The sequence below is a fragment of the Phyllostomus discolor genome, chromosome 7 (assembly GCF_004126475.2).
Source record: "Phyllostomus discolor isolate MPI-MPIP mPhyDis1 chromosome 7, mPhyDis1.pri.v3, whole genome shotgun sequence".
NCBI classification, from domain to species: domain Eukaryota; kingdom Metazoa; phylum Chordata; class Mammalia; order Chiroptera; family Phyllostomidae; genus Phyllostomus; species Phyllostomus discolor.
In genome coordinates this window covers 57619251-57645884 of record NC_040909.2, presented here as the reverse complement: position 1 = coordinate 57645884, position 26634 = coordinate 57619251, and the positions used below count along the sequence as shown (strand labels likewise).

Sequence of the window (26634 nt, the reverse complement as noted above, 5' to 3'; positions counted from 1 at the left end):
TCTGTCTGGGGCCACTTGGAATAAGCTATAAATCATTCTGCTGAAGGCTACTACTTGTTCTGGACTTGAAGGTGTCCACCTGTGAGGCCAGGCTGTGAACCAGGGCCAGGCTGCTGCTAGTGCCAGGCCTGGGGGCCACTTAGCAAGGGGAATGGGGGCTAGGGCTCACTGAAGCCAAATGGTTTATTGTTTGAGAGGATTTAAGATCTAAAGCAGGAGCCAAGATAAGCCATTCATATGGGAAAACCAGTGTTAACAGCTTGGGTGGGCCCATAAACTGGATGGAATGGAACCTCAGGGAATCATCAGGGTGAGGCAAACAGTGTGAGTCAGGTTGATGGAGTCTCAGTGCACCTGCCTCCTGGCTCTGTGGGGGGATGCCTCAGTAAAGGAATAAGGGCCTCTGCCTGCAGTTCTATCTGATAGAAAAAATGCCAGACTCTTCATATTCTCCCCTTATACCACTGGTGCCTTTCAAGCAACAACCCTGGTGTTGGAGCTCAGAGGGAGTGAGTCTGAGTAAGTCTGCATGTGGGCCCTTTAAGAGGAACTGCTTGGAACTCCAGAAGTTTCTTTCACTGACTCAATCTCCATTAGTTTATGCAGCCAGAAGTTATGGGGACTGGGCTTGGGTGCCTGGTATGAGGTTGCAACCCCTCACTCTTAAGATATCCCTCCTGATTTTATCCACCACATGTGGGTGTGGGACCAGCCCATTCTCCATCTTCACATCTCTACCCTTCTTACCAGTTTGGATGAATGGTTTCTTCTTTAATTGCATAGTTGTCAGACTTCTATTCAACTCAGTTTCACATGGTTCCTAGTGTTGTTTTACACTTTACTTGTAATTTTGTTGTTCTATAGCCTGGTTGTTCTACAGTTTAGTTGTAATTTTGATGTGGTTGTGCAAGGAGGCAAGCCATATTTACCTATGTCTCCATCTTGACCATAAGTCTATATGTATATTTTTGAAAGCATGACAGGCATCCAAAGTATTTTTTAAATGTGAACTCCTATTACTACGTTTTAACCTCCTTCCCAAATAGAATAATATTCATACAAACTTCCACATATTCTACAAGAATATTTTTAATGTTTGGGAGAATTCCATTGGAAGTATGCACTATTATTTATTTAGCAGGTTTTCTAATGTCAAGTATTTGATCATTCGTGATTTTTCTTTTTTCTCTTACAAACAATGCTATCATAACTATCCTTTAACCACATATTTGTGCTTTTTCATTATTTGATTTTTAGGATAAGCTGGGCCAATGTCTCTGCAGAATTCTAAGGCTTTTCAAAGAGAAGAATGTATACTCCTTAGTGTAGTATTTTTTGTCATTTAAAATATTTTTGCTTTAAATATATTTGAGTATGTTTATAAATTTAAGACAGTGTAATGTCCTGTGGAATATTTATTCCACAAACACTGTGTCTTTATTCCAGTTTGTTCCTGATTTCTTTTTCTAATTATATATTGGCTTTATGCTCATACTAGAACATTTGTGGACTACAGAAGAGTGTGCATTGGGAAGAGAGAGAAAAGTGCAACATAATCCTACCCTTGAGAGAGAATCATCTCTCCATTCACCCCATCAGCCCCCTCATGACCCATGGCTTTATGCACTCTTTTTCAAAATACCATTTGTAGATTTCTTCATAGGAGGAGGCTCTGATGGAGCTTCTAAGTTGGCTGCTGTTAGGGAGCTTTACTCCTTTGCAACACTCAGAACTATTCCTAGTAGGCAAGAGAAAGAAATATGCACTTGGGTGAGGCTGTGCTGAGATATAGTAGGTCCTCACTTAACACTATCCACAGATTCTGTGACTTTAAGCAAAACTGCTTATACGGAAACCATTTATACCATAAGCTAATTGATATGAACAAGAGTTAAGTTTCTAGGGCATCTCATGAACATTACAACAAAGTGATAATGAACCAAATGACATTATTTGAGGCCCTGATGTACTGTGTTCTTCTTTCCTATTTTACAAAGTACCATGTGAACATCCTAAGGTTAGCTTCAGGTGTGTGAGGACTGAGTATCAGAAGCTTCACAGTAAGATTTATATAAGAAAAACAGAAAAGCCAACATACAGAAGACAAGCATGTATAGACCAAAAGGAAGGGAGACATACAGCTTCTTGCCGTGATCCAGATTTGATGTTAGAAGAACAAAGGCACAAGTCTCAATGTAGATAAATAGTTTCACATTTACGATTATAAAACGAACCCATTTATTATAGGACATACATTTTAAAGGTAAAGAGAAAAAAATTATCACTTTACTACCAATCTAATTTTAGTGTTTTGTGTATTTCTTTTCTGTTTCTTGGTGCATATTTTAAGTCTCATTAAAGTCAAACAGCCTACACTGTTTTTTTTTTCACTTCACATTATAGCAAAGGTATGTTCCCCTGCCAATAGCTGTGTATGAGCATCTCTTCAAGTTCCAAAGTAATTGTACTGCTTTGAGAGATGAGGAAAGAACATAGATCAAAGAGGTCTATGATAAAGCAAAATAAAATTTTCTAGTGTTCCCCCACAGCTAACAGCAAGAACGTGTTTTCCTTCTGGGGTTACTATATTTTATCTTCCCAAGCAAGATAAAATGGTGGTTGAATATATGAGTAAGATACTGCTTCTCTTACATGAGCCTCTGGTGAAAACAAACTCATAGCAAAGTGGCTCCTGCTCAGAGGAGACAGACCAAGGGGTCCTTGCTCAGGAACAGGTGCTTTTTACAGAAGACATCAGAAAAACACTCTTGGTACCTTGTTTGTGGGAATTGGGCTGCATGCATGTGGCTTGTTCAAATGTGGAGATGACTTACAGCTTCTTGGTGACTCCTCTTTGAGAAGGGACAAAAGTTAAATGCCCAGATCATTCCAACCGTGTTCTCCAAGGGTGTCTATTAGAAGTGAGCTGTAGGACAGGACTACTGCCACTAGCAGGGAATTTGAAAAAGGTGCTGCTTCCTCAAGATACATTCCTGCTATCTGTTAGAAACTTGTGATGCACTGATTTTGTTACTGACCTTTTCTAAAAAAATCATAATTAAAATACAAATAGGCAATACACAGACTTAGGACTGTGTAGCCCAGAGCTTGAAATAGTTGCTCTGCTGAGAAGGCATCCTGCACCAGCACTTATAAAAATGTGGGGTTTCCATTGCTAATGCCTCCTGCCCCCATGCCTGCGGGAGCTACTGCCTTCTATTTTGTCAGTTAACACGCCTTTGTTGAGCATTTGAGATGAGCCAAACTCTGTCCTAGGCCTGGGGAAATGAAGGAGTGAGTAAGCTGTGGTGTTTACTCTCTGCAAGTATATCATCTGGTGATGGAGGGTGGTAGGTAAACAGAGAAATGCAGTATAGGGAATCTACCCTTTATTACATTGAGTTTGGGAGCGTTTTCACCAGGACTAGAATTAGGGTGAGATGAGTGAGGAAGAGACATGTAAGTGTAAGGTAGGGTCCTGTCTTTACTTAATGATATTCTGTTCATTATAGACCAGTTTGCATTAATTATTCTTCTTTAAAATATTGCATAAAGATACTGTTTATCTTGATTACTGAGTTTTTGGTGTCCCCATAAATTTTGCTCCCAAGGTGAAGACCTCACTGGCCTCATCCTAGTTCTGGTCTGCAGCTCAAACCAAACCTTACTTAGCATTCAACTGAATGCCAACCATCAGGTAACACAAGACAGGTGTGTCAGAGCTGTACCACTGTATTCTTTGGAATTTGGGGTATAACAAAACTGGCCTTGCCACTCATTTGCTGTGTTACCCCAGGCAAGCAGGTTTTCTTCACTCAATTTCTCATCTGCTGATGCTAATCTGAGAAATGCTAAGCTGAGAGAATGATCTTTTCTATGATGACAGGAATCTATTCCTTTGACACATATTTATGGAGTACCTACTGTGTGTTGACACCATCATAGATTCTAGCAGTGAACCAGACAAGATTAGGTGAGGGCAAAGAAATAAGTAAAAAGATCATTTCTACCTATGCTTCATGTGGTGTGTGTGTGTGCATGTAAGAGATGCTGCAACAAAGGGTCAGGGAATTTCTCTCAGGGGAGGTGATATTTGAGCTGAAACATCAATGATAAGTGGATACCATGGCTTGTACCTCTCAGACTTGCAACCTTTTTACATTTTCCCCCGACAGCTAATCTTTAATGAGCCCTTTCTTCCTTTGTGCCTGTTATAACATGTACAACAACTATACATATCCCAACTCATCTTCATCAATGCTGTGAGATAAGGACTCTTGTTATATCTGCTTTTATTGATAAGGACACAGATGGACAAAGAGTTCAGTTAATTTGGGAAGATCACTAGCTAACGAGTAGTGGGAAAAGAATGGGCAGGTAACCACAGGCCATCAATGCTTACATTCGTTCAATCATTGGAAAGTCACTTAATGAGCATCTAGTACAGTCCAAGCACCTTACACTTGGGAGTATATTTCATCCTTCCCCTCCTCCACATCTACCAGTACTTAGTGAATACTAAACAGATTGCATGCGAGGTACAAACTTTTAAAACAGTCTCTTTGAGGGGTGATGGGATTGCTCTATATCTTGATTGTGGTGGTGGTGGTTACAGATCTGTATGAACTTTTCAACATTGGCAGAATTGTTCATTAAAAAGGGTAAATTTTACTGGCTGTGAATTATACCTTAACTTAAAAATACTTAACCTGCATCCCCCCACCCCCAGCTACAGCAGCAGGGGGCCTTGAAGTGGTAGAGTACCCTAACTTCTGAGACAGGGTGAGGGGCGAGCCTTTGGGGGTGGGGCGGACCCTTGTGTGGGCCGGAGTTGGCCCCTGCGGGGAGGCAGGGACTAGGAGAAAGTAGGCACAGGGGGTGCAGGGAGCATTGGGAAGGCCCGGTGGACCGCAGGGCGAAGCCGCAGAGGGCGGGGGGATGCCGGGAGAGAAGGAGGGACCTGCGGGCGGGAGAGCGGGAGGCACTGGGAGGGGAGGGGGAGGCGTGCGCTCCAGAGCGGATCGAGCCGGGGACTGCGAGGCGGAGACTGCTAGGCCCCCTGCCGCTGAGGGTGCCCGCCCAGGCTACCAGCCCTCGCAACCGCAGGGCGGACAGACCCACAGACCGCGCTGCTTGCAGCAGACGCCTGGCCATGTTCAGCCGGAGCTCCCGGAAAAGACTCTCCAGCCGCTCGGTGAGTGTCCCCCACCAGAGCCGAGCAGATCTCCGGGTGCCCCTGGGCCGCTGCGAGCGCCCCTGCCCGGCGGCTGCGCACCTGTGGCCCCAGGTAAGCCGGCCTGCTGGAGGGCTGAAAGGCGGCGGGTGCGCCTGGAGCGCTGGCGAAGGCTCCAAGGTGAAAAAGGGGTTAAATCCGGATCCCCAGCCCGGGCAAGAGCAGACCAGGAGCTGTGGCCCGCAATGTCACAGTTTGGGGGCTCCCCTAAAAGCCCCCTCCCTCTCCTCTTCCTTTAAGGCAGATCGTTATCCCACCACTAAAGCACCAGTGTCCCGCTTTTTGTAGCTCTAGCCGCGGACTTGACTTTGGGTCTGTCTTTTGGGGTGTCTTTTGCTGCCCCATTCTCGGGAGCACCAGCCTGGTCTGCGAGCCGCATGCCACGGTTGCTTCTCAGGGACTCTGGGGAACGGTCTTGCTTTTGTTTCTTAGAAACCCGTGACCAAGGTGTCACGGGGAGACAAAGCCCCAGTCATGGCCATTTCTTGGTGGCTTGGTGTCCTCACCAGAGGGAGCCTGCCTGGGTCAGAACACCCTCATGTAGGAGACCTCTCCTGAGGAACCGGCAGTACCCTGCCCCAGCTCCCCCACCTTTAAGAGGATCATTGGAGTCAATTACACGAGGTGGGTTGGGAAGAGTAGGGTGTCCTGCCTGGGACAGCGTGGGGCTTTGGAGGGAGCCTCTGTGATGGAAACATGTTGTGTTGTCTTTTTGTTTTGAAGTTGACTGGACTGGGGCGGATAGAGAGAGGCCAGCCATGTACTGCCTGTGGTGACCAGTGCCCTGGGTTTGCCTTGCATAAATGGAGGTAGGATGACTTAAATCTGATTTCTAGAGACAAAACACTTGCGGGTTGGGATATATATCTGTGTACGTGTATGTGAAAAAAATGTATGTACACATGTCTATTTTTTTCCTTTTGTAAATCTCACTTGTAAGCCACATGGAAAGAATGCAAAGGCTATTGCTTTAAGAGTGGGACTACATCTGCTACAAATATTGAAGGTGGAAGTGGTGGCCAGACACTGGGGGATGCAGGGGAGCATTTCCCTGATGGGGAATGTTGGGCTCCTTGCACCCACACTCTCTGTATATCTAAGTTGCTCAGCCCCGAACAATTCAACTTGGCATGGAATTGTTTCCAAGAGCCACAGTGCAGTGTATGTAGGACTCTCTGGACTGGCTGGTGTTTTCCAATTGTGTTTTTAATTCAGCCCCTGTAACTCTGGGTCCCAACCGCAAATCCACCACTGCCCGTCTGTGCTGTGTCAACCCTCTTCGGTGGCCAGATGTTTTTTATTAATGTGCCGTGAATGTTGACTTCCAGGCAGCCCCAGCCTGGATTGGAATGATTATGTTTGGGAGACAAGGGATCTCGATGCCCTCCCAATGCTTCTGGCTTCTGGGGCTCTGATTGGGAAAAGTTGGGGTGCAGGCTTGCTGGCTCAGTTTGACTATATTAACAGAAGAGGCAGATCCTTTTTGGCAACTTCATGAAAAGGAAAAACCAGTGACAGAAGAAAATTTTCCAACATTATAACCCGTTCTCTCTTTGATTATTGCATCTTTCCCCACTGCTCTATGCCCCTTTGAAGAGGACTGTTTCTGGACACTAGGGAGAAAAAGCCTGCTTTGATCTTTTTCTCTCCTTTTGTGCATGCTTCTCTACTTTCTCCCAGTTGGTAATGTGTGCTGGGCACCAGTTATAAGGAAACTCCCAGCTTGCTCCTTCAGAAATTAAATGCTTTTGTTCCTGCCTCAGATGGGTCTGGCAGCCTCTTTGCCTTTGTTTCAGGGCACTGAGCACAGCCCTATGGCTCCTGAGCATTTAATAACTTGTGTGTCAGAGGCAAGGCCAGGCGACCTTATAAATATGTAATGGGCAGACTTAGGCAGCCATCAGCCATGCCAATGTTGTGGCCCAAACAGATGTGTTCTGAGCTGTGCTTTGTGTGTCCCAACTGTGAAAGTGGGTGATACATGGGAATAGGTGTAGAAGTTCTATTTTGTCAATTCAATCCAGGATACAGTACTGTTGATTGTGTCCTCTTCAATCCATCTTGTGCGTGAATGGTGGCAGGGGTAGGCAGAATGATGAACAGGGCAGTGTTTTTCAGCTTCTCCCAATTCTGCAGCATTGGGGTTAACACTTGACTTAGAGGCCTGGGGAGTACCTGGCTCCTCTCCTTTGGTCTGTGACCTCTAACCTCCAGTAAGTCACTTACTCTCCCTAGTTCTCAGTTTCCCTAACCATTAAGTGGGAACAATACTTATTTCACAGTGTGACTGTCCAAATTAAATGACATATTGAGAACACATTATTTGCCCAGTACCAGGCACACAGTAAATATAAGTGCCTTTGGATCATTATTTTTAGCTTCCCATCAGCCACTGCTCAGAAGGAAAGCTAGCTAGCTTTCTGAGGCTGCTGGGCCTCCAGGTCACTTAGACTTTTAGGACCACAGCTTCTCAGAGAACCTGAAGCCATTTTAATGCAGCTGACTTTGTGATGGGAGAACAAGTGTTTCATTTTCAGCCCATTATGGAGCCTTTCTTTGGGAAAGAGACCCTTTCATTAGTCTGAGATAGGTTTTCACGTGAAGCAGTTTCCTCAGAGCCGAAAGGCTTCACTTTTGCTCCATGAATGGGGTTTTTATGGCATTTCCACCCATTGCTGGAGAGGAAGCAACTCCTTGCTTTTGCCCCCTCCTTTTCCCCAATAGGCATACTTTGTGGTGACCTTTTGGAGAAGAGGGTCACAGTACAATATTCCTATTGGCAGTTGGAAATCCACAGTATACTCATTTCCTACTCTTCTGACTGGAGAGACAGTTGTGTCCTGAGGGAGGAAAATGCTGGCCTGCTGGGCTGACCCATGGAGAGCGAACTTCCCTTACCCAACTGTACCAAGCACCTTAAGTATTAACACTCAGCTAGCCTGTCTGCTTCCACACTGTTCTCCCTGAAGTCATTGTCTGCACAGCAGGCATCTCCTCAGAGCAGATCAGAATTGTGTCACGGCCTCAGGCACAAAAGCACTGAAGTTCTAGGGAGGAAACGCCTGTAAACAAACTTTGCTCCCCCCTCTGGTATGGAGGAGAGAGCAAAGGCTTTGAAGTTCAGACAAGTGGGGATAGTGTATTGCTCTGGCCTTGATGAGTTGTGTGATTTAGGCTCCCTGAGTTTCATTTTCTTCAGCTGTCAGACTGGGATCTCTCTACTGAACAAATATTTGAGTACCTGCTGTGTGCCAGGCACTCCGTTGGTGCTGGGTATATAGCAAAGAACAAAACAGACAGGATTCCTGCTCTTATTCAACAAAAAATTACATTTTAGATAAGGTGGTCAGGAAAGGACTCTCTGAGGAGGTGACATTTCTGCAGAGACCTGAATGAGGCCCGAAAGGAGGCTCCTGCTGATTTAAACCCCAGGAAGGAACCATCTGTACCACGTGTCATGGAGGTTTGTTAGAAATGCAAACCCTCAGGCCCTGCCATAGACTTACTGAACCTGAGCCCAGCTTTGCCAAGATCCCCAGCTGATTTGTGTGTGTGTGTGTGTGTGTGAGAGAGAGAGAGAGAGAGAGAGAGAGAGAGAGAGGGAGAGAGAGAGGGAGAGACTGAGAGAGAGACTGAGAGAGACTGAGAGCCTGATGTAGGAACCCAAGCACTGTGCATGCCAGATTGCTCTCCACACTTTGGGGCTCCCTCTGGGTGAGGAAAGATGCCTAAAGTCCTGTAGAAGTCTGTTTTATTTGTGGGGATTTTTTATACTCTCCCCATTTGTATTGTCACCCCCACCTTTCGGTGGCAAATGTGGGGATTTTTTTTTAGGTTTCTAAAAAACCCAGAAGGATTTACGTGTCTTGGAAGGCAGAGGGCTCACAATTGTCAGCTATCCTCCACCTGATTGAGAGCAGCTGGGGATCAAAGGTAGGCACTGTTTCCTACAGGTAGCCTGGGCCTGAGTAAAAGCACCTCCAGGCAGCCTCAGGCAAACCCTGCAGTGGCCAGGCCAAGAGGGCATTTTCATTAAGAGGAAGATTAAAGCACCTTCATGGACTTGGGCCAGAACAAAATCATTAGGAACTAAGCATTTAGTGTACTCTAGTATGAGACAGCATTCTGATTGGGGGTTAATTGGGCTTGCTTGTTTGCAACCAGACTGAGCAGGGAGAGAAAGATAGCCATTTTTATAGTAAAGGTTTATCCGTTGAATGCCTGGGCACTGATGAATTTAAAAAATAATATCAAAACAACATCAGCAGTAATAATGATGAGTACTCACTCTGTCCAGAGCTGTGCCTCCATGTTTTACATACATTTCTCTTTAATCCTCACCAAATCCTAGGAGGTACATATGATTATTTTCCTGATGAGGAAACTGAGGCTCAGAGCTGCTGGGATTTGGCTTTGAAACCCATGCTCATTTCTTTATGACTCACCACCTCTTGTTACTTCTCTATTCTAAGGCAAAGGTCACAAACTAGAGGGCCTTGGGTCACATCCAGCTTGCAGGTGGGTTTTGTTTAGTCTGCACAGTGTGTGTGAAATAAAGAGGCTTTTTCTTACCTTAAAATTCAGGTTCCAACTTCGGTTGGAAAATCCAGATGTGTGATAACATGGGGACTACTGCTTCATGACAGTAACCAGCAGGCACGAGTGTTCTCCCTTTGGAAGGATGTGACCTTGGCTTATCATAGTCTCCAACATTCCAGTGGAATTCAAGGACTTCTTCAAATATTTAGATGACATGTCACGGACCAGAAATGATTGGAGCTTGCAAATCCTGCATGAGCATCCTCATCTCTCCAAATGTGATTTTAGAAAGAGCAGGATTCTGTAATATTAGCTACCATTTTTAAAGCATTGGCAAAGCCAGGCAGTGTTTTCCATCCTTCTGCTCTTTCACTCACAACAGTTTTTGGAGATGGTCATAGTTATTTATATCCATTTTAATAGATAAGGAAACTGAGTTTTAGAGAGTTAAATAACTTGCCTAAGGTCCTACAGCCAGCTAGTCAATAGTATTCCCATCCTGTCTGACTTCCAAATTCTGTGTTCTGGACCAGGACTTCTCAGACTTGGCTTACACATGAGTTACCAGGGGATCTTGTTCAAATGCAGATTCTGATTCAACAGGCTTGGGGCAGGGGCCTGAGATTTTGTGTAAGTAACAAGTTCCCAGGTGATGCTGATACTGCTGGCCCAGGGACCACAGCTTGAATACCAACGATCAAAATCAGGCATTGGCAGACTCCACCCTGCTGGCCAAACCTACCCTTCTTCTGTTTTTGTTTGTTTTTTTTTTTTTATGGCTCAGGTAACATTTTTAATGGGTGGGAAAAACCAAAACAATAATATTTCATGACATATGAAAATTATATGAAATTCAAATTTAAGTGTCCATAAATAAATAGTTATCTGGACAAAGTCATACCCATTAGTTTACATATTGTCAGTGGCAGTTTTTCCGCTTCAGCAATAGAGTGGAATAGTTACAACCAATTGTATGGCCAACAAAGCCAAAAACACTTACTCTCTGTCCCTTTACAGAAAATATTGTCCAACCCCTGGTCTCTACCACTATCCAGGGTAATATGCAAAGAGCTTCTCTTAGTTTTAGAAGAAAGGAATCTAAGAACCTTTTCAAATCAAGACTAGAGCAAACAACCCCTCCAACTTGGATGAGAATGGTGCTAAAATAAAAAATCAAAGGCAACCAAAGAACCAGGGAACAGACCAAAGCCATTTCTATAGGGCATGTGGAGATGAGACTTGCAAGACCAGATCAATGAACTGCCAGTGGATTCTAAGCTCCTTGTAATCCCTTTAACGGTTCAGCTTTGCTGATAAATGAATATTCAACTCTAGCATTAAAAGGCTGGCTTTCAGAACAAGCCTCCAGGAGTTGCACTTTCTGAAGCAGCTGACATGGAAAGCCCAGAGCAGTGGTAGCTTTGTGAGGTCAGTTTAGTTATGCAGAGCAGTTTGTCTCCTGACAGCCGCTGCCTCTCTAGGCAGGATGCTTTGGCACTGTGTAGCTGCTCCAGAGGCAGTGCTGCTGGGTTAGCCAGGACTGTGTCTTAAAAAGCACCTCTCCTTAGTTGCCCTGGCAATTGTGTTGATTGATGACTGGAGTGGTAATTTGGGGAGATGCCAGCCTGATTTCCTTTAGTGGATTATAATTTGGCTAAGAAATGGATTCCCACTGGTTATTTTGCTTAAGGAAAAAGAAATATCCTGTCTCAGTCAGTTGATGTGCCAAGAAAAGGGGTGGAAAGGTGTGCATACATTTAAGACATGTTTGAAGCCCTCAAGGTAAGGAAAGATACCTAGCAGCTAAGACAGTTGTTGGCTGGCTTACTTTGTGTCATTGGCATTTGATAACATGCCTGATAGAAGCTGGAACACGTTAATAGGGTTTTTTCCTTGAGGAAACATATCAATTCATTCCAATACAGGATGTGGCAAAAGTAGGTTTACAGTTGCAAGTATGTAAAACAGAGTTTATCTTGTTATTAAGTGTGTTATTTTCCATATGAAAAACTGTAAACCTACTTTTGCCCCACTCTATATATTCGTATTGTTGTCTCTGATTTTGAAATAAGACATGGCTATTATAGAAGATTTAAAAATCACACATATACACACAAACATACAAAGCACAGAAAAGAAAACCCTTAATCATATCTTTGAAAGCAAGGGTCAGCAAACCACAGCTGGTGGGACAAAATCAGCTGGCTATTTGTTTCTGTATACCCTACTAGCTAAGCATAGTTTTCACATTTTAAAATGGTTGGGGAAAAAATCAAAAGAAGAATAACATTCTTTTTGCCATATAGAAAGAAGAATAACATTCTTTTTTGCCAAAAAGAAAAAAATCAAAAGAATAACATTTTGTGGCACATAAAAATGATATGAAATTAACATTTTAAGTCCATAAATAAAGTTTTAATGGAACACAGCCATGCCCATTGATTTAGTATCATCTGTGGCTGCTTTTGCTGTAGCAGAATTGAATCATTGAGATAGCCCTCATGGTCCACAAAACTGAAAGTATTTACTACCTGGCCCTGTGCAGAAACAGCTGGAGATACATATTTATGCCATGGTGTTTATTTCCTCAGATTCATTCAAATTATATGTTAACAGAAAAGATACATTCTGCATATAGTCTTTTGTAGCTTACTTTTTTGATACTTAGACATATTTTTGGACATCTTTACATTTTAGGCAAAAAGATTTAATACATTTATTAGTTTTTAGAATCCAGTGTATGGGTTATCATTGAATTAAAATTTTTCTATTCATGGCCACTTTGGTGGTTTTCTATTGTTCCTTATTAGATTCTATATGGCAATAGTTTTTCTTATGCCACAACTTGTCTGACGTTCTTATCAAATTGTCCTCCAAAAAAGATGGTGCCAATTTTCACTCCTACACCTTCAAAAATTTGAGAGTATTTCTGTGTTCTTAGGGCTAAAACTCTGAAACACCCCAGCAACCTCATAATTAATCCCACCCCAGCAACAGTTTGTTTAATCACCCTGCATGACAGTTTGTACCTGATGTTTAGTGAGGAAGCACGGAGCACTGAGGTCAGTCATCTTGTTTTCAAAATATACTTTGTCTTTAATTCTGAAAGCAATACCCACATTCTATTGAAAGTTTGCCATTCAACCTTAGATTTCTGTTGTTTAAGGTTACTGGGATGTGGGGGAATCTAATAAATTTGTTATTTTGTGGTCTCTCAGTTTGGAAAGCTAGGTTATCCTTTTAACTTTGCAATTAATGACTACCTAGAGGGAATTCCCTGTGGAGACAGGGAACATTCCTTAAAGGGAATGATTCCCTGATCACTGAGCATTCTAAGATCAAAAGGATTCTACCTGCCTTGTGTTCGGGAGAGCCATGGGGGGCAGTGATGTCTGGGGAGGAATGTTTATTATCATAAATAATTCTAGGAAACTTGTAAAGGCTTATGAGGGAGCATTATAGCCCAGTGGTTAGAGGCTTTGAAGACGTTTTGCTGGGATTGTAGTCTTGGTTCTGACTCGTACTGACTATTCTTGGGAAAGTGACTTAATCTTTCCCAGCCTTTCTTGATTTTTTTAATCTGAAAAAATGAAAATGATATTATTTATAAGTTTGAGGTTATCTTATGAAGTTGTTATGAGGATTAAATAGGATAATGCATGGAGTTGCCTCTTTGTACATGGTATATAGCATGGGCTTCATGTATGTTTGTGGTTGCAAGAAGTTTCAATGGAAACAAGACTGGATAAGAAGTGAAAAGTCCCAGTTCATGGCTCTGGAAATTGTAGGTTCTATGACAGAGAACAAGTTACTTTACCACCATGAGCCTTCACCCTTTGTTTGTTAAATGGGGGTGATGATTCTTGTCTTAGTGACTTAGCTTAGAAGAGATAGTGGAGTCCTCCTTAATGTGGGGGTTTGGGTTCTAAAGGAATGACACTGAAGGAATAGCCAGTTCATACACTCATCTGGGGCCATATGCACTTGAGATGAAATGGACTTTAGTAGAATTGGACCCTATACCCTCACAGTCTTTTTGCTTAAGTGATGTTTGTAAAAACAATTTGCAAACTCTAATAGGAAGAAAACATTTAAACTCTGCCCCTGGGGTCAGTATATAAAAGGGGACTTTTTTTGTACTTTTCATCCACCAACCAGACCATGAATATTCATGTCCAAGACAAAAATTACACATCATTAAGGCAACACTTAGTCTATTTTACCTAAGCCTGCTTAATAAGTGTGATTTTTTGTGGATTCCAGTGTGCCATTCTAAACAATTTTATTTGTAGCATCACTACCCCTTACAGGGATCTCTCTATTCTAAGGCATGAGAAACAAGGATATTTTTACAATATTTGACTGAAGCTCATGCCCTGGAAACTTCTGAGATAAGATCTGTCCTGTACGTATTTTGTTGAGAGTGTACAGGATTTAAAATTTTAATTAATTGCTAACATTTGTGGAAAAAATAAGATTTGGAGTTTCCTCTGGAATAATGAAAGTTTCTAGCAACTCTGGGCTTATATTCCTTCCCTTCTTTAGGTAGGACATGTATTCAGCTTGCCCACACTTGTCACCATTCTCTATCATTACACCAGGCTGGCCTTACTCCTTTACTGTATTGGCTGGCTGCTGTAGACATCTGATTTGAAGAAACAAGTGAGTGAATTATACACAGCTGGAAGGGTGATAAGAATGGCAATAAAGTTGCCACTTGGCAGGGACAACTGTGCTGAGCAAGTCATCAGAGAAGCTAACTCCTCCCTGTCTGGGAGATCCCCTCAAAGAGAAAGGAATAACATTGCTGAGGACCTGCTGTGTGCTTGGCTTCCTTCACACATCACCCCCATGTCATCCTCAGAACAGTTCTCTGAAGGATGTGCTTTATATTTTAGAAATATACACCTGGATCCTCTAACTGATCTCAGTGTGAGGAAACTGAGGCCCAGGGTGGTCAGGTAACATGCTTCAGATCACACAAGTAACAAGTAGTGGAGTCGGGATTTGAAACCATATCTTTAGGGCTCAAGATCACAAGTTTTTTTAACCAAGGATTTTGGCTTTTTAAAAAAATCCTCACTCAAGTATGTTTATTGAGGAGGGAGGGAGGGAGAGAGAGAGAGAGAGAGAGAGAGAGAGAGAGAGAGAGAGAGAGAGAAACATTGATGTGACAAATGTCAATTGTTTGGCTCTCTTGCACACCCTGACCAGGGATTGAACCCGCAACCTTTTTGGTGCACAGGACAATGCTCCAACCAACTGAACCACCCCAGCTGGCCATGGTGCATTTTGTCATTTTGACTCTCCTGGTCTAAATGTAAAACTATACACTAGAGAAAAAAGTCTTATATTCTCAATGGCCTGGTAATGAGACCTTACTGTTGTCTACTATTAATGAAATATCTGAAGAACCCTGGGCTACTTGCTTTATTTGAGGCTGGTGTCTTAAAGATGAAACTCCTATAAAACCAGAGGGTATGGTGTTGAACTTATTGGGGTATCTGATGGGTGAAAAGTTGAATCAAATTGCAGTGTGGTTTCCAGTAGGAGGTTGCTGGCAGTTTTCTAATCAGATCTGCACACATTACAGGGGGCTCTATTCAGCCTGTTTACAGCTTTGGTGTTAAATTGAGCAATCTGGCTAGTTTGTGGAGGGGCAGGGGTGGTTAGCAGAAATGTCCTTTGCATGTATGCTGGAGGAAACCTCCAACAAAGGGATTAGTCGAGGAAGGGAGTTTACAGTCCATCCCTTCAGCGGCCAACTTTAAGTCAACAAACAATAAAAGAGATAACTATCCAGTGTTTGGACCTAGGCTTTGCAGCTTTTGCTCCCCAATGCTTTACTGATCTTGATACCATGTTGCAAAACAAATGCAAGCATTTTTGACCATTGGAAAGCATTTAATGAGAGCGTTATTTGATTTTATGTCTGGTATTACTTTGTGATGCAGAAACTGCTTTCACAGTTCTTGAAAGCTGGTTCATTATGTGTACATGTAACACCCAGAGTGGGTCTTCCAAGTATAAGTGCGGAGGAATTAGGCCTCCAGGGGACTTATTAAAAGAATGCAGGTGTTTTCTTCCTTCAACACACTATGAAATTACTCTGATAATATAATTTCTCAAAGTCTTTTTTTCCCAATCAGGCACACAGGAGCACTCCTGTCATTTGCATCGTTGATGATTCTGCCCTTGGAGCTTCTCCAGCAGTTTATTGAGTTGTTTTGGAAATCATGACAGGCTCCTTGTATCTTTAGGAAGCCAAAAATTTGGAAACAGTATGTAACAGGGGAATATCTCCATCATTTTGGATGTGGAATGTTTGAGGTGACAGAAAGGACACATAAATATATTCTTCTGGCCCTGACCAGTGTGGCTTAGTTGACTGGCATGTCATCCATAAACTGAAGGGTCTCAGATTCAATTCTCTGTCAGGGCACATGCTTAGGTTGCAGGTTCAGTCCCTTGTCAGGTCATGTGTGGGAGGTAGCCCATCAATGTTTCTCTTTTCTCTCTGTCCCTCTGGAAATATGTATAAATGTCTTCCTGGGTTCTTGGAGGTGGACAATTTAATAGATATTTCCAACTACAAAGGTTTCAGATGTTTTTTCTGTTAAATTTTCAAAGTCCTGGTGATAACATTATTTTGAGGTAGCTTTACTTCTTATTTTAAATTAATTTTGATCAAATTGTTGGGTGATAAATGTGCAGTGTAGACATTTAGAAAATTCAACTTGGAAAGTCAAATGATTAAAAAAAAAAGCCTAACTTCAACACCCACAGAGAAATACTCTTAGCCTTAGGGTGTGATTTCTGTCTGGTTTCACTACTTAGAATTTTACATAGTTGTGTTAGTTTTCTGGAGCTACCAAAACAACTGGCTGCAAACTTGGTGGCTTTAAATAACAGAAATTGATCATTAGAGTTCTGAAGGTTAGAAGTCCAAAATCAAGGTGTCAGCAGGGTTGTTTTCCTCTGGAGGCTCTGTCCGTGCCTCTGTCTTAGCCTCTGGTGGCTTTTGGCTCTCCTTGGCATTCTTGGTTTATAGATGCATCATTCCCACCTCTGCTTTTGTCATCACAGAGTGTTCTCCCTGTGTGCCTCTGTCCCTTTCCCTGCTCTTCCTCTGTAAGGATTTGTCATTGGATTTGGGCTCTTCCTAACCCAGGATAACCTTATCTCAAAGTCCTTAACTTATCACATTGCAAAGACCCTTGCCACTATATTACATTTACGCATTCCAGCTGGATGTTTCTTTTGGGGGAACCCATGATAATCATTATGGTAATAAAGCGTATACAGTTTTATACTCCTAAGCAGTGTGCCCAACTAGGGTTTTGCAAATGTGTTATTTGTGAAGCACACTGGCATGGAGGGTTGGGCCTTGACATTGGGGCACCTTTGGGAATATGTTTTACTTGTCTTTTCTAGGCACTGTTAAATGCTTGCAACAGGAGGGAACTATAACAAGCTGCTATTAGTGGATAGAATTTCCTGCCCATATTGATGAATTCAGCTGTCTGAATCAGTTGACCCCCAGGTCACCCTATGAAATCCATCTTCTTTTAGCTTTTGTTGGGCCTTGCCAGTGAGATGTATAGGAAATGAACTGGTAGTCTGTGGACAGTTATTTGAGGGAAGAGCTTTTGGCCTTGGGGCCTTTTAATTAGTGTCTAGGTTTTATAATTGATTCACTTTAAAGGCAAAAAAAAAAAAGAGGTCTTCTTTAGAAAAGGAAATTCTTCATGATACCAGAGATAGGTCTCATCTCCACAAAATTGTGCCAGAGCTAACACACCCACTGCTCCTCACTTCCCTGTAAATGCAACCAGAAAAGAAGTATAATATTAATTGTACTTCACCATTCCTTGATTTCTATTAAATCCAGCATGCATGCATCTGGGCTATTCAGAATAAATTATCTGAAATAAAATGAAAGAAACTTATGATTTTTTTTCATTGTCATAATCATCCTACTAGCAGCTATCATTAATTGAGCAGTTACACTATGCCAGGGCTATTAGATTCAAAGCACATTTCTTATATTCTCTTCTTTAGTTGTTGAAACCCTTTTTGAGATAGATACTAGTATTGATATTGGTTTCATGAAGAAATGAGGTACAGCAAGTTAAAGTTACTTCCTCAAAGTCACAAAGCTAGTGAGTATTAAAACCAAGGTTAAATCCTAGGACTTCAGCTATAGTTTGGGCTCTTAAACACTATATTATATCCCTGGTTCTGGAGAGATCACATGGATTCTAAACAGTTGTAGGGCTGTTTGCCTCCCCCTCAGGGTTTCTCATTCATTAGATCTCAGTTGGTGCTGAGAATGTACATATCATGAATTGGGTGCTACTGCTGCTGGTCCAGGGAACAGAGATTGAGAACCACTGGTCAGCACCATACCCCAGCCAGGACTTGACAGTGACATCAGGGAAATCACATGATCATAATTTAAGTGATTGTCTAGCTTAGCAGTTCACAAGCTTCTTACCACAAGTGGTTGGGATAACTGCTGAAGGATTAGTATTGATGTTGAGGACTAGGAGTTTGGTTTGGATAGAGAGCCTCCCACCATCACCCTGCACTGAATTCCCACTTAAGCTTTCGTATATTCTTGGCCACCTCATTTTTTTCTATCACTTAGAAGATGTGGACTTTAATAAAGTGGTTTTTAAGTTCTTTCATCAACTGGAAGTTAGAACCAGCCAAGGTCTAGTATCTATGAAGATAACTAAAGGTTCTAGCCCCACCAGATAGCAAAGTACATTGTAAGGCTATACAAATGTAAACAATATGGTACTGGAACAGGAATAGATCGCCCTGACAGACCAGAACACCTGCAAAACTAGATCGAAGTCTAGTGGTATGTGACAAAGGTGACATGTAAAAGCCAGGAGTGGGGAGAGGTGATTCAATGAAGGGTGCCAGGACAAGCAACTTTGCATTTGGAATAAAAAGGTATTAATCTACAACTTTTAAATAAAAAAAATTAAATTTTATTGTGGATGAATGCTTGTACAAATTTGGAAAGTAAAAACATATATAAATTCAAATATTTCCCTTTTCTTTTTCTCTCTCTCACTGTCTACCTTTTAGCTACACTGCCACCTTACTGGTCACAAAACTCAGCAAGCATTATTCCTACCTCATGGCATTTGCCCTTGGTAGGACCTGCCCTAGGAGTAGTTCCCCCACATACCCACAAGGTTTGTTGCCTCACTTCTCTCCTGGCCTCTCCCTCACTGTCATTTCCTTAGAACAATGTTCACTGACCATCTGAAAACCATACCCCAATCACGCCCCCTTCCCTGCCTCTCATGTCTTTCAGAGCACTCATCATTACTTGACATTATTATGTTTTTAATGGATTATCTGGCTTTCACTCTGCCCTAGGATTAACTACTTTAGCCTACACAAGACTTTGAACTTTATGAGCATATTTTTTCTACATCTCTTTTGTTTGGTTCCCCGACATCCAGAAAAATACCTGATGCATAGCAAAATCTCGACAGAATTTGTTAAATGGATGAATAAATGAATGGATGATAAGAAATTTAGAAATCATAAAAGAAGATGGATTATTCTGACATGAATAACTCAGTTAAAATAGTCAATAACAAATTGGGAAAATTACTTGGAACATACATGATATACAAAGGTCTAATTTTTTAAAAAATGAAACAGCTCTAATACAGCAACATGAAACAACTCATTAGAAAATACAGCAAAGGAGCCCATCAGGCAGATGCATGAGAAGGTATCATTTCTTTTCTTAGAGATATTATCATTTCTAATGTTTCTGTTTATTTGTGAGTTGAATACAAATGGCTGTTAGAAAATATATTTGTGTGGAATGGTGAAACCTGTGTTCAGGGAACTATAGGATCTTTTTTCTTAGGAATTATTAAAATAGTATACATACTCTTGCCCTGGCCAATGTGGCTCCATAGTTGGAGCATCTTCCATAACTGAGAGGTTGTGAATTCGATTCCTGGTCAGGACACATACATAGGTTGTGGGTTCATTCACAGTCTGGGCACAGATGTGGGTGACCCCTAGTCAGGATGCATATGACCCCCAGTCCAGCGCAGATTCCTGGTCTGGGTGTGTGCAAAGGCAACCAATTTCTGCTTCTGCCACATCAATGTCCTCAGCTGAAGATTAAAAAAAAAACCAGTATGCATATTCTCATGTTTTGAACTAAGCTTTGTTCACTTCATCAGAGAGATTAAAAGACCTCTTAAGACTCCTTGGGATTTGGCATTGTCCATGGTATAAACAACACCCATAGCAATGATTGTGTGATTTAAAAGATGGCAGAAAAATAACCACTGTAAAAGTATTATACCTACAAGGTCAAAAATGACTTCTGTATCTGGGGACATGGACATTTGGCCACTCATGGCTGCATTTCTGTTTTCTTGTCACAGTGGCTTGGGAGTGCTGCCATTGGTGTTTAGTGGGCTGGGGACAGGGCTTTGAAACCTTCCACAGACTCAGAGATAGAGCATCACCATGATGGTGGTCCTGCCCCAAATGCCAAGGGCTCATCCAGTGAGAAGCTGCAGAAGTGTGGCAAGCAGCAAATACCTTTGGAAGTGCATGGTGCACCTCTGATGTTTGGAAACATACTTCTCTGGACCTCAATTTCCCTAATCTATAGATTGAGGGAGATAGATGATGGAATCAGGAAAGGGTCCATCATCACCCACACATTGTGACAACATTACTGGGGCTTTCCTGCTTAAATAGCCAACTGAGAAGATTTTTGCAAGAAATTTGAAAGAACAGAAGTTCTTCGTTCAATCTGTTGCTGGATAAATCGCAACTCTCCATTTCATCTGTAAAGCATCCAGTTAATATGTGCTTCTTTAGGATGCTTTCCCTCTTCCTGCCCCTCTAGCTGTGCTGTAGAGCTGTGTATTTACCGAGAGTGAATTTGTTTGTTCCTAAGCCTGTTTATGCAGTTATACTTGTTACTGTAGTTATATGAATATCTTCATAAACCCATGAAATATGCAAAAATAATGAAGAGTTATTTCTGTGAAAAACTAAGCTGAATGCTTGAAAATTCCTCAATAATGAAGACTAAGAGCAAACCAATTGAATTAGGTTCTGGGAAAAACAGTTATAAAAGATGACGAGTGAGGCAGAAATTGTGAAAGGACCTAGATTTTTTTCACAGCATCTTTAAGTTCTGATACCACTCTAAAAAAAAAAAAACAACAAAAACTGGAAAGATTCACTATAGGTGTGTTTTATGCATGAAATAAAAAGTAGTCTGATCTGTAAACCCATATGCAAAATACCCTTTCCTACTTTAAATGAATGTATGACTACATATTTCAAGAAAAAAATAAGATATGTCTGTATCATTATTTTATGATTCCTAAATGTGATAGACACTGCTTGTTGTCCCCACATTTACTGTCTACTTCTTCCTTAGAAATATAACTTTCAAAATATTGTCTGGGTCATAGGCTTAGAATTAAGACAATATTTCTCAGCCCTCCTTGCTCCTAGGGGTTGCCATTTGACTAAGTTCTAGCCAAAGGCATATGAGTAAAAATAGTAAGTACATCTTGTGGAAAGTGCTTTTCAAGGAAAAGCATGTACCATTGTTTCCTTGCTTCCTGTCCAGTGGAATGTGAATCTGATAGTTGGAGCTCAAGCAGCTAAACTGGACCCTGTGTTGAAGAAAGCAGAACAAGGCAGGCTGTGCCCAGGTCCCTGGTGACCATTAAGACACTGAAGCCTTGGACTGCATAACTCCAATCTGTATTTACATGAGAAAGTAATTAATTTCTATCTTGTTTGGACCGATATTATTTTGGATTTTCAGTCATCTACACCCAAATTCTATTCCAAGTGGACTACAGTTGTTGATTATATTGAATAAGAGAGGCTCTATTATACGGGTTCCTGCCCAAGGGTCAAGAATTAATTTTGACTATTTCAACAGCTGGACTAGAACTTCCATTTGTAGCAAGAGGATACCCACTGTGTTCTCAATGGTTGAAAATCCAAAATGGTTTTTTTTGTTGTTGTTGTTTTGTTTTGTTTTTTTTACTTTTAGGAGTACTTGCTAATAGCTAATGTGCTATTGCAGAACATACTGTTCTGAGGCAGGGACTTCATTGGAAACCTTGACTTTTTAGAAGTTATTAGAGTAAATTAAATTGCATGTAGTTATAATAGGTATTAATTTCCTGTTGTTCAACTTCTTTAGCCATTATCTATCGAGGAATAACCTGGATCATTTCAGGAATGTCGTTATGTAACACTGATTTCACTCTCTGCAAAAGTGCATATGCTGTTTTGGAATGCGTTTAGAACTGCTTATTTTAGGATTAAAGGGTATAGGATGAAGGGATCTGATTAATCCCTTTGATAGCCCCTATCATTTACCAGCAGACAAGCAGGGGGACGGGGTTCTCATTACACATGTGGAGAAGTGTGCCATAGCGCTACCGTGTGTGAGCGTGGGCAGTGCCTGAAACCATCTTGCCTGTGTGTGAGCAGAAAATGGCCTGTGCCTTTTTAACCTCTTAGTTAAATAACCACCAGCCCAAACCTTTGCTTGCTGGAACGTCTGCCTTGTTGGTTGTACCCCAGGATAGTTTTGTGTTCAAGTCTTTAAGCTGGAATTACCTTTCTGATGGTTATTCCTGAATAATCAGATTTCTTAAATTATCTGAGAAGAATGTTAAATTGATAATAATAAATGTCTGAGAAAGAGTTGGGTGACATTTTGGGGTTAAGTTTTATAAGCAAGAAGAATATAAGCAAGTTGGAAATTGATTTGTACAAGCTCATGGGGAATTTATTTATTCAAGAAAATTTATTGTGTTTCTACCATGGCCTCACATGCCTTGAAATACAGTAAAAATGACATGAATTTATGTATTTTAAATTAATTGGATACATATTAATATATGTGTGCATGTGTGCGCTTGTACATCTGTCTTGTTTTTCACACAAATGGTGGCATACTGTAGATACTTTTGTTTTTAACAATATTTTTTAATTACAGTTTCTTTCAGTTTATTTTGCATTGGTTTCAGGTGTACAGATTAGTAATTAAACAACCATATATTTTACAAAGTGTTCTCCCTGATTTTCCAGTACCCACTTGGCACCATATATAGTTATTACATACTATTGACTACATTCCCTATGCTGTACTTGACATCCCTGTGACTGTTTTGTACTTCTACAAATTTTTACTTCTTAATCCCTTCACCTTTTTCACAGATTTTCCCCAACCCCCACCCTTCTGGCAACCACCAGTGTGCTCTCCACATCTATGCGTCTGTTTCAATTTTGGTTGTTCATTAATTTTGTTCTTTAGGTTCCAGATATAAGTGCAGTCATGTGGTATTTGTCTTTCTTTGACTTACTTATCTCACAGAGCATAATACCCTCTAGGTCCATTCATGCTGTCTCAGATGTAAGATTTCATTCTTTTTTTTTATGTCCAAGTAATATTTGATTGTGCATATGTATCACCACTTTTTTACCCACATGTCTGTTTGTAGGCACTTGGGCTGCTTCCATACCTTGGCTGTTGTAAATAATGCTGCAATGAACATAAAGGTGGATATATGCTTTCAAATTAGTAACAATAGATCTTGAAGAGCCTTTAATATCAGATATATAAATGCTGTTATAAAAACACCATGTTATATTCCATTATGTAGCTGTACCATAATTTATTTTTACCACTTTTCTACTCACCATTTGGGATATTTAAAATTTCTGGTTATAGCAAATGGTGCTTCTGCAGGATTCTAATTCATCATTGCTTTCATGTGTGAAGAGATCTATAGGACAAATTCCTGGAAGTAGAATCATTGAATCCTAGGGTATGTGCATTTTAATTAGATGAATTTTGCTAAATGGAAAAAACTGATTTCAAAAGATGTAAAGAAAGATCTATCAATGTGTATGAGGGTAGGAGACTAATTTTTTTTAATCCTCACCTGAAGAATTTTTTCATTGCTTTTAGAGAGAAAGAAAGGGAGAGAGGGAGAGAGGAAAACATCAGTGAGAGAGAAACATCAGTAGGCTCCCTTCCACACACATTCCGACTGGGCACTGAGCCTTCACACCTTCACTCTGTAGCACAGCACTCCAACCAGCGGAGCGACACCAGCCAGCGTTAGAAGACTGCTATATTTTTTCATGTACAATGTGTACTTTTTTGCCCAAATTTTTGAGGGAAAAGTAAGGATGCACATTATACACGGGTAGTATTAATTCTGTATTTATATACTGTAAATTTGTTACTGGTACATGAAATTTCATGTACCTTGTATCCATCCTTGTGTTTTGTAGTTATTTGTTACATAAAATTTCTTGTACCATAATATGTTAAAAATAAATGCTAAAATCCCTTTATAATACAAAAACAGTATCTAAATATAAATAAATAAATAATTGAATTACAAAGTCAAAATGAAAGCTTTTCTTCCTGAAAATTTGGGCCAAAACCCTGGGTATGCATTATACAGAGCAAAATGGAGTAATTTTAAATGACTGAGCATTTAACTTCAAGCAACTTTTTGGAATGCCACTTAAAAAATTTATTTTTAAGGGGTAAAATATGCATGAGTGAAATGCCATTTTGTTCATCACTTGGATTTGCTAACCGCAAATTTTTACAAAGCCACTAAATTGGATTTAACCCCGTGGTACTAAGATAAGAGCTATTAAGTAATTTTATTCTGACAGAGTTTCTATGGGAGTAAGATGAACCATTTCTGTATATAGGGACCAGTGTACTGTCAACATTCAGCTACTGACACTGTGCACAGGACAGGGGGATCCTGGTATGTCAGAATGTGTCTGTCTTCTGCCACAAAGTTGAGTGTACAGAGGCAGAGAGGGTGGGTGTTAATGATTTTGATACTGGTCTGTGCTGCCCTTAATTTTTTTCATCTCATCTCTGGGTCTTGAGTTACACATCTATAAAAATCAAGAGGTCAAGTCACTTAGGGAATACATCCCATCTTCCTCATTCCTCCCATCACACCCTCCAGAAATATTGCTTTAAATTAAACCTTGAGCCCCATTTGAAAATCCCAGGTTAACTGTGGCTTTTCTTCTTTCTATCTCCGCCATATCACTGTTCTACCCAAAACTACAATTATTTTTATCTCAACAGCTGCCTTTGTCTCCTAACAGATGTCCCCACCTCCACCCTTTAACCCCCTAATCCATTTTCTGCATAGCACTTGAATACAAAAGAGTAGTTCTTATGAAATATTGATAAAACATGTATAAAGCATAAACAATAGAGATGCAAAGGAGCTTACCAGCTGGCTTTAGGAAAAAGAACTTATTATCCCCATCAGAGATAATCTCTCTCCTGAATTCGGAGTTGATCACATCTGCTTTGCTTACAGTTTTGCCAGCAGTGTGTCCCCAGTAGTATTTTGTTGGCTTCTGCAGTTGTTTGTTTGGGATACAGGTTTGAGAGCATGTCTGGAGCATGTACCCGGGAGTGGCCTCACCAGGTCATGAGGTGTACATGAAGCTTCACTAGAAAGGTTAGCTGTTTTCCAGAGAGGTTTGTGTCACTTTATACTCCCATGGGCAGGTAGTATTCTGCTTGTTTCCATCCTCGCTCACACTTTTTGTCACATCACCCCTTAGTCCTTTGTACATATGGCTTCTTCTGCCTGGAATATCATTTCCCATCTATACTGGCACTGGTTGCTTCTCCTCTCATCCTCCAGCTCTGAGGTTAAATGTCACCGTCTCAGAACAATTCTCCGACCACAGCTGCCTTGTCCCATGACTGTAAGCTCCATGAGGACAGGGCCCATGTCTCCTGGTTCATTGTTGTATTCCCCAGGGCCCAGCATAGTGTCTGCCACACAGTAGGTGCTCAATAAATAGGTGGTGAAATGAGTAAATGGCTGAGTGAGTCAAGTTTTCAAGTTCTTCCCAGTCTAAAGTCCCCTGGTTCAATGAAATGAAATCAGGACACGACCCATTCATGTTTGCCTCTGGCTTCAAGGTAGTTTCATGGAGGAGATGAAATCAGAAGACCTTTGACAGAGTGATACTTACCTGGTGGAGTGAGCATTTATAACACCAGACACCAAAAATGGTGTCAGCTAGAAATAAATGAACATAGAGCATGAGTAAGTGGAAGCTGTAAATTTGCTTGCCTTTAAAGAAAGAAAGGTGAGTGGAGGTGTTCTTGGGGGTACAGAATTAACATATTCCAGCTAGGATTATGTGGACACACTCAGGAAAAGGAAGTGATCCCAAATGAGATGCCCAGGGATATTTTACTTGGTTAAAATATCGAGTGCCAATTCAGTGTGGACATCTGAACTTGCTTGCGGGTGTTTTTGTTTTTCTGCCTGCACTCTTGGGGACTGGATTCATTCAGCCCTTAGTGATAGCACATAGCCTCTGAGCTAATCATGCTTGAAGCTGGGCAGTGAGGCTGCAGGTCTAGACAAACTGGGTGGGGTTGGAGTGCAGTGTTGGAAATTAAGGCAGGGAGGTCCCCAGACTGCTACAAATAAAGAGTGAAATCTGGGGGACTTCTGGCCAAGACGGAGGCATAGTTAGATACACTTTGACTCTTCACACAATCATAAAAAGGACAACAACAAATTTAAAAACAAAAAATAACCAGACTGCCAGAAAATCAAACTGTATGGAAGCCTGACAACCAAGGAGTTAAAGAAGAAACATTCATACAACTGGTAGGAGGGATGTAGATGGGCAGTCAAGGTGGAGGGGCCTCATGGCAAGGCAGAAGCTAGTGGAGCTGGTGGCCCCACATTTGAGTCCAGATAAACTTGGAGGAACAACTAAGGAGTGAGACAAACCAA

The 26634-nt window shown here is 41.3% G+C and overlaps 1 protein-coding gene across 2 annotated transcripts in view; it reads left to right on the top strand.

Annotated features, from left to right (window-relative positions):
- The first annotated feature begins 4990 nt into the window (after positions 1–4990).
- PRICKLE2 (prickle planar cell polarity protein 2) overlaps positions 4991–26634 on the top strand; it is a 338052-nt gene continuing 316408 nt past the window's right edge. The window contains exons 1-2 of one of the 2 annotated variants that reach the window (XM_028518036.2): positions 4991–5194; positions 5957–6042. In XM_028518036.2, coding sequence (XP_028373837.1) covers positions 5153–5194; positions 5957–6042 — 128 coding nt within the window. In that variant the 5' untranslated portion in view covers positions 4991–5152. Of the gene's footprint in view, positions 5288–5956; positions 6043–26634 lie in introns of both variants that reach the window. The other variant, XM_036030991.1, reaches the window with a different exon arrangement.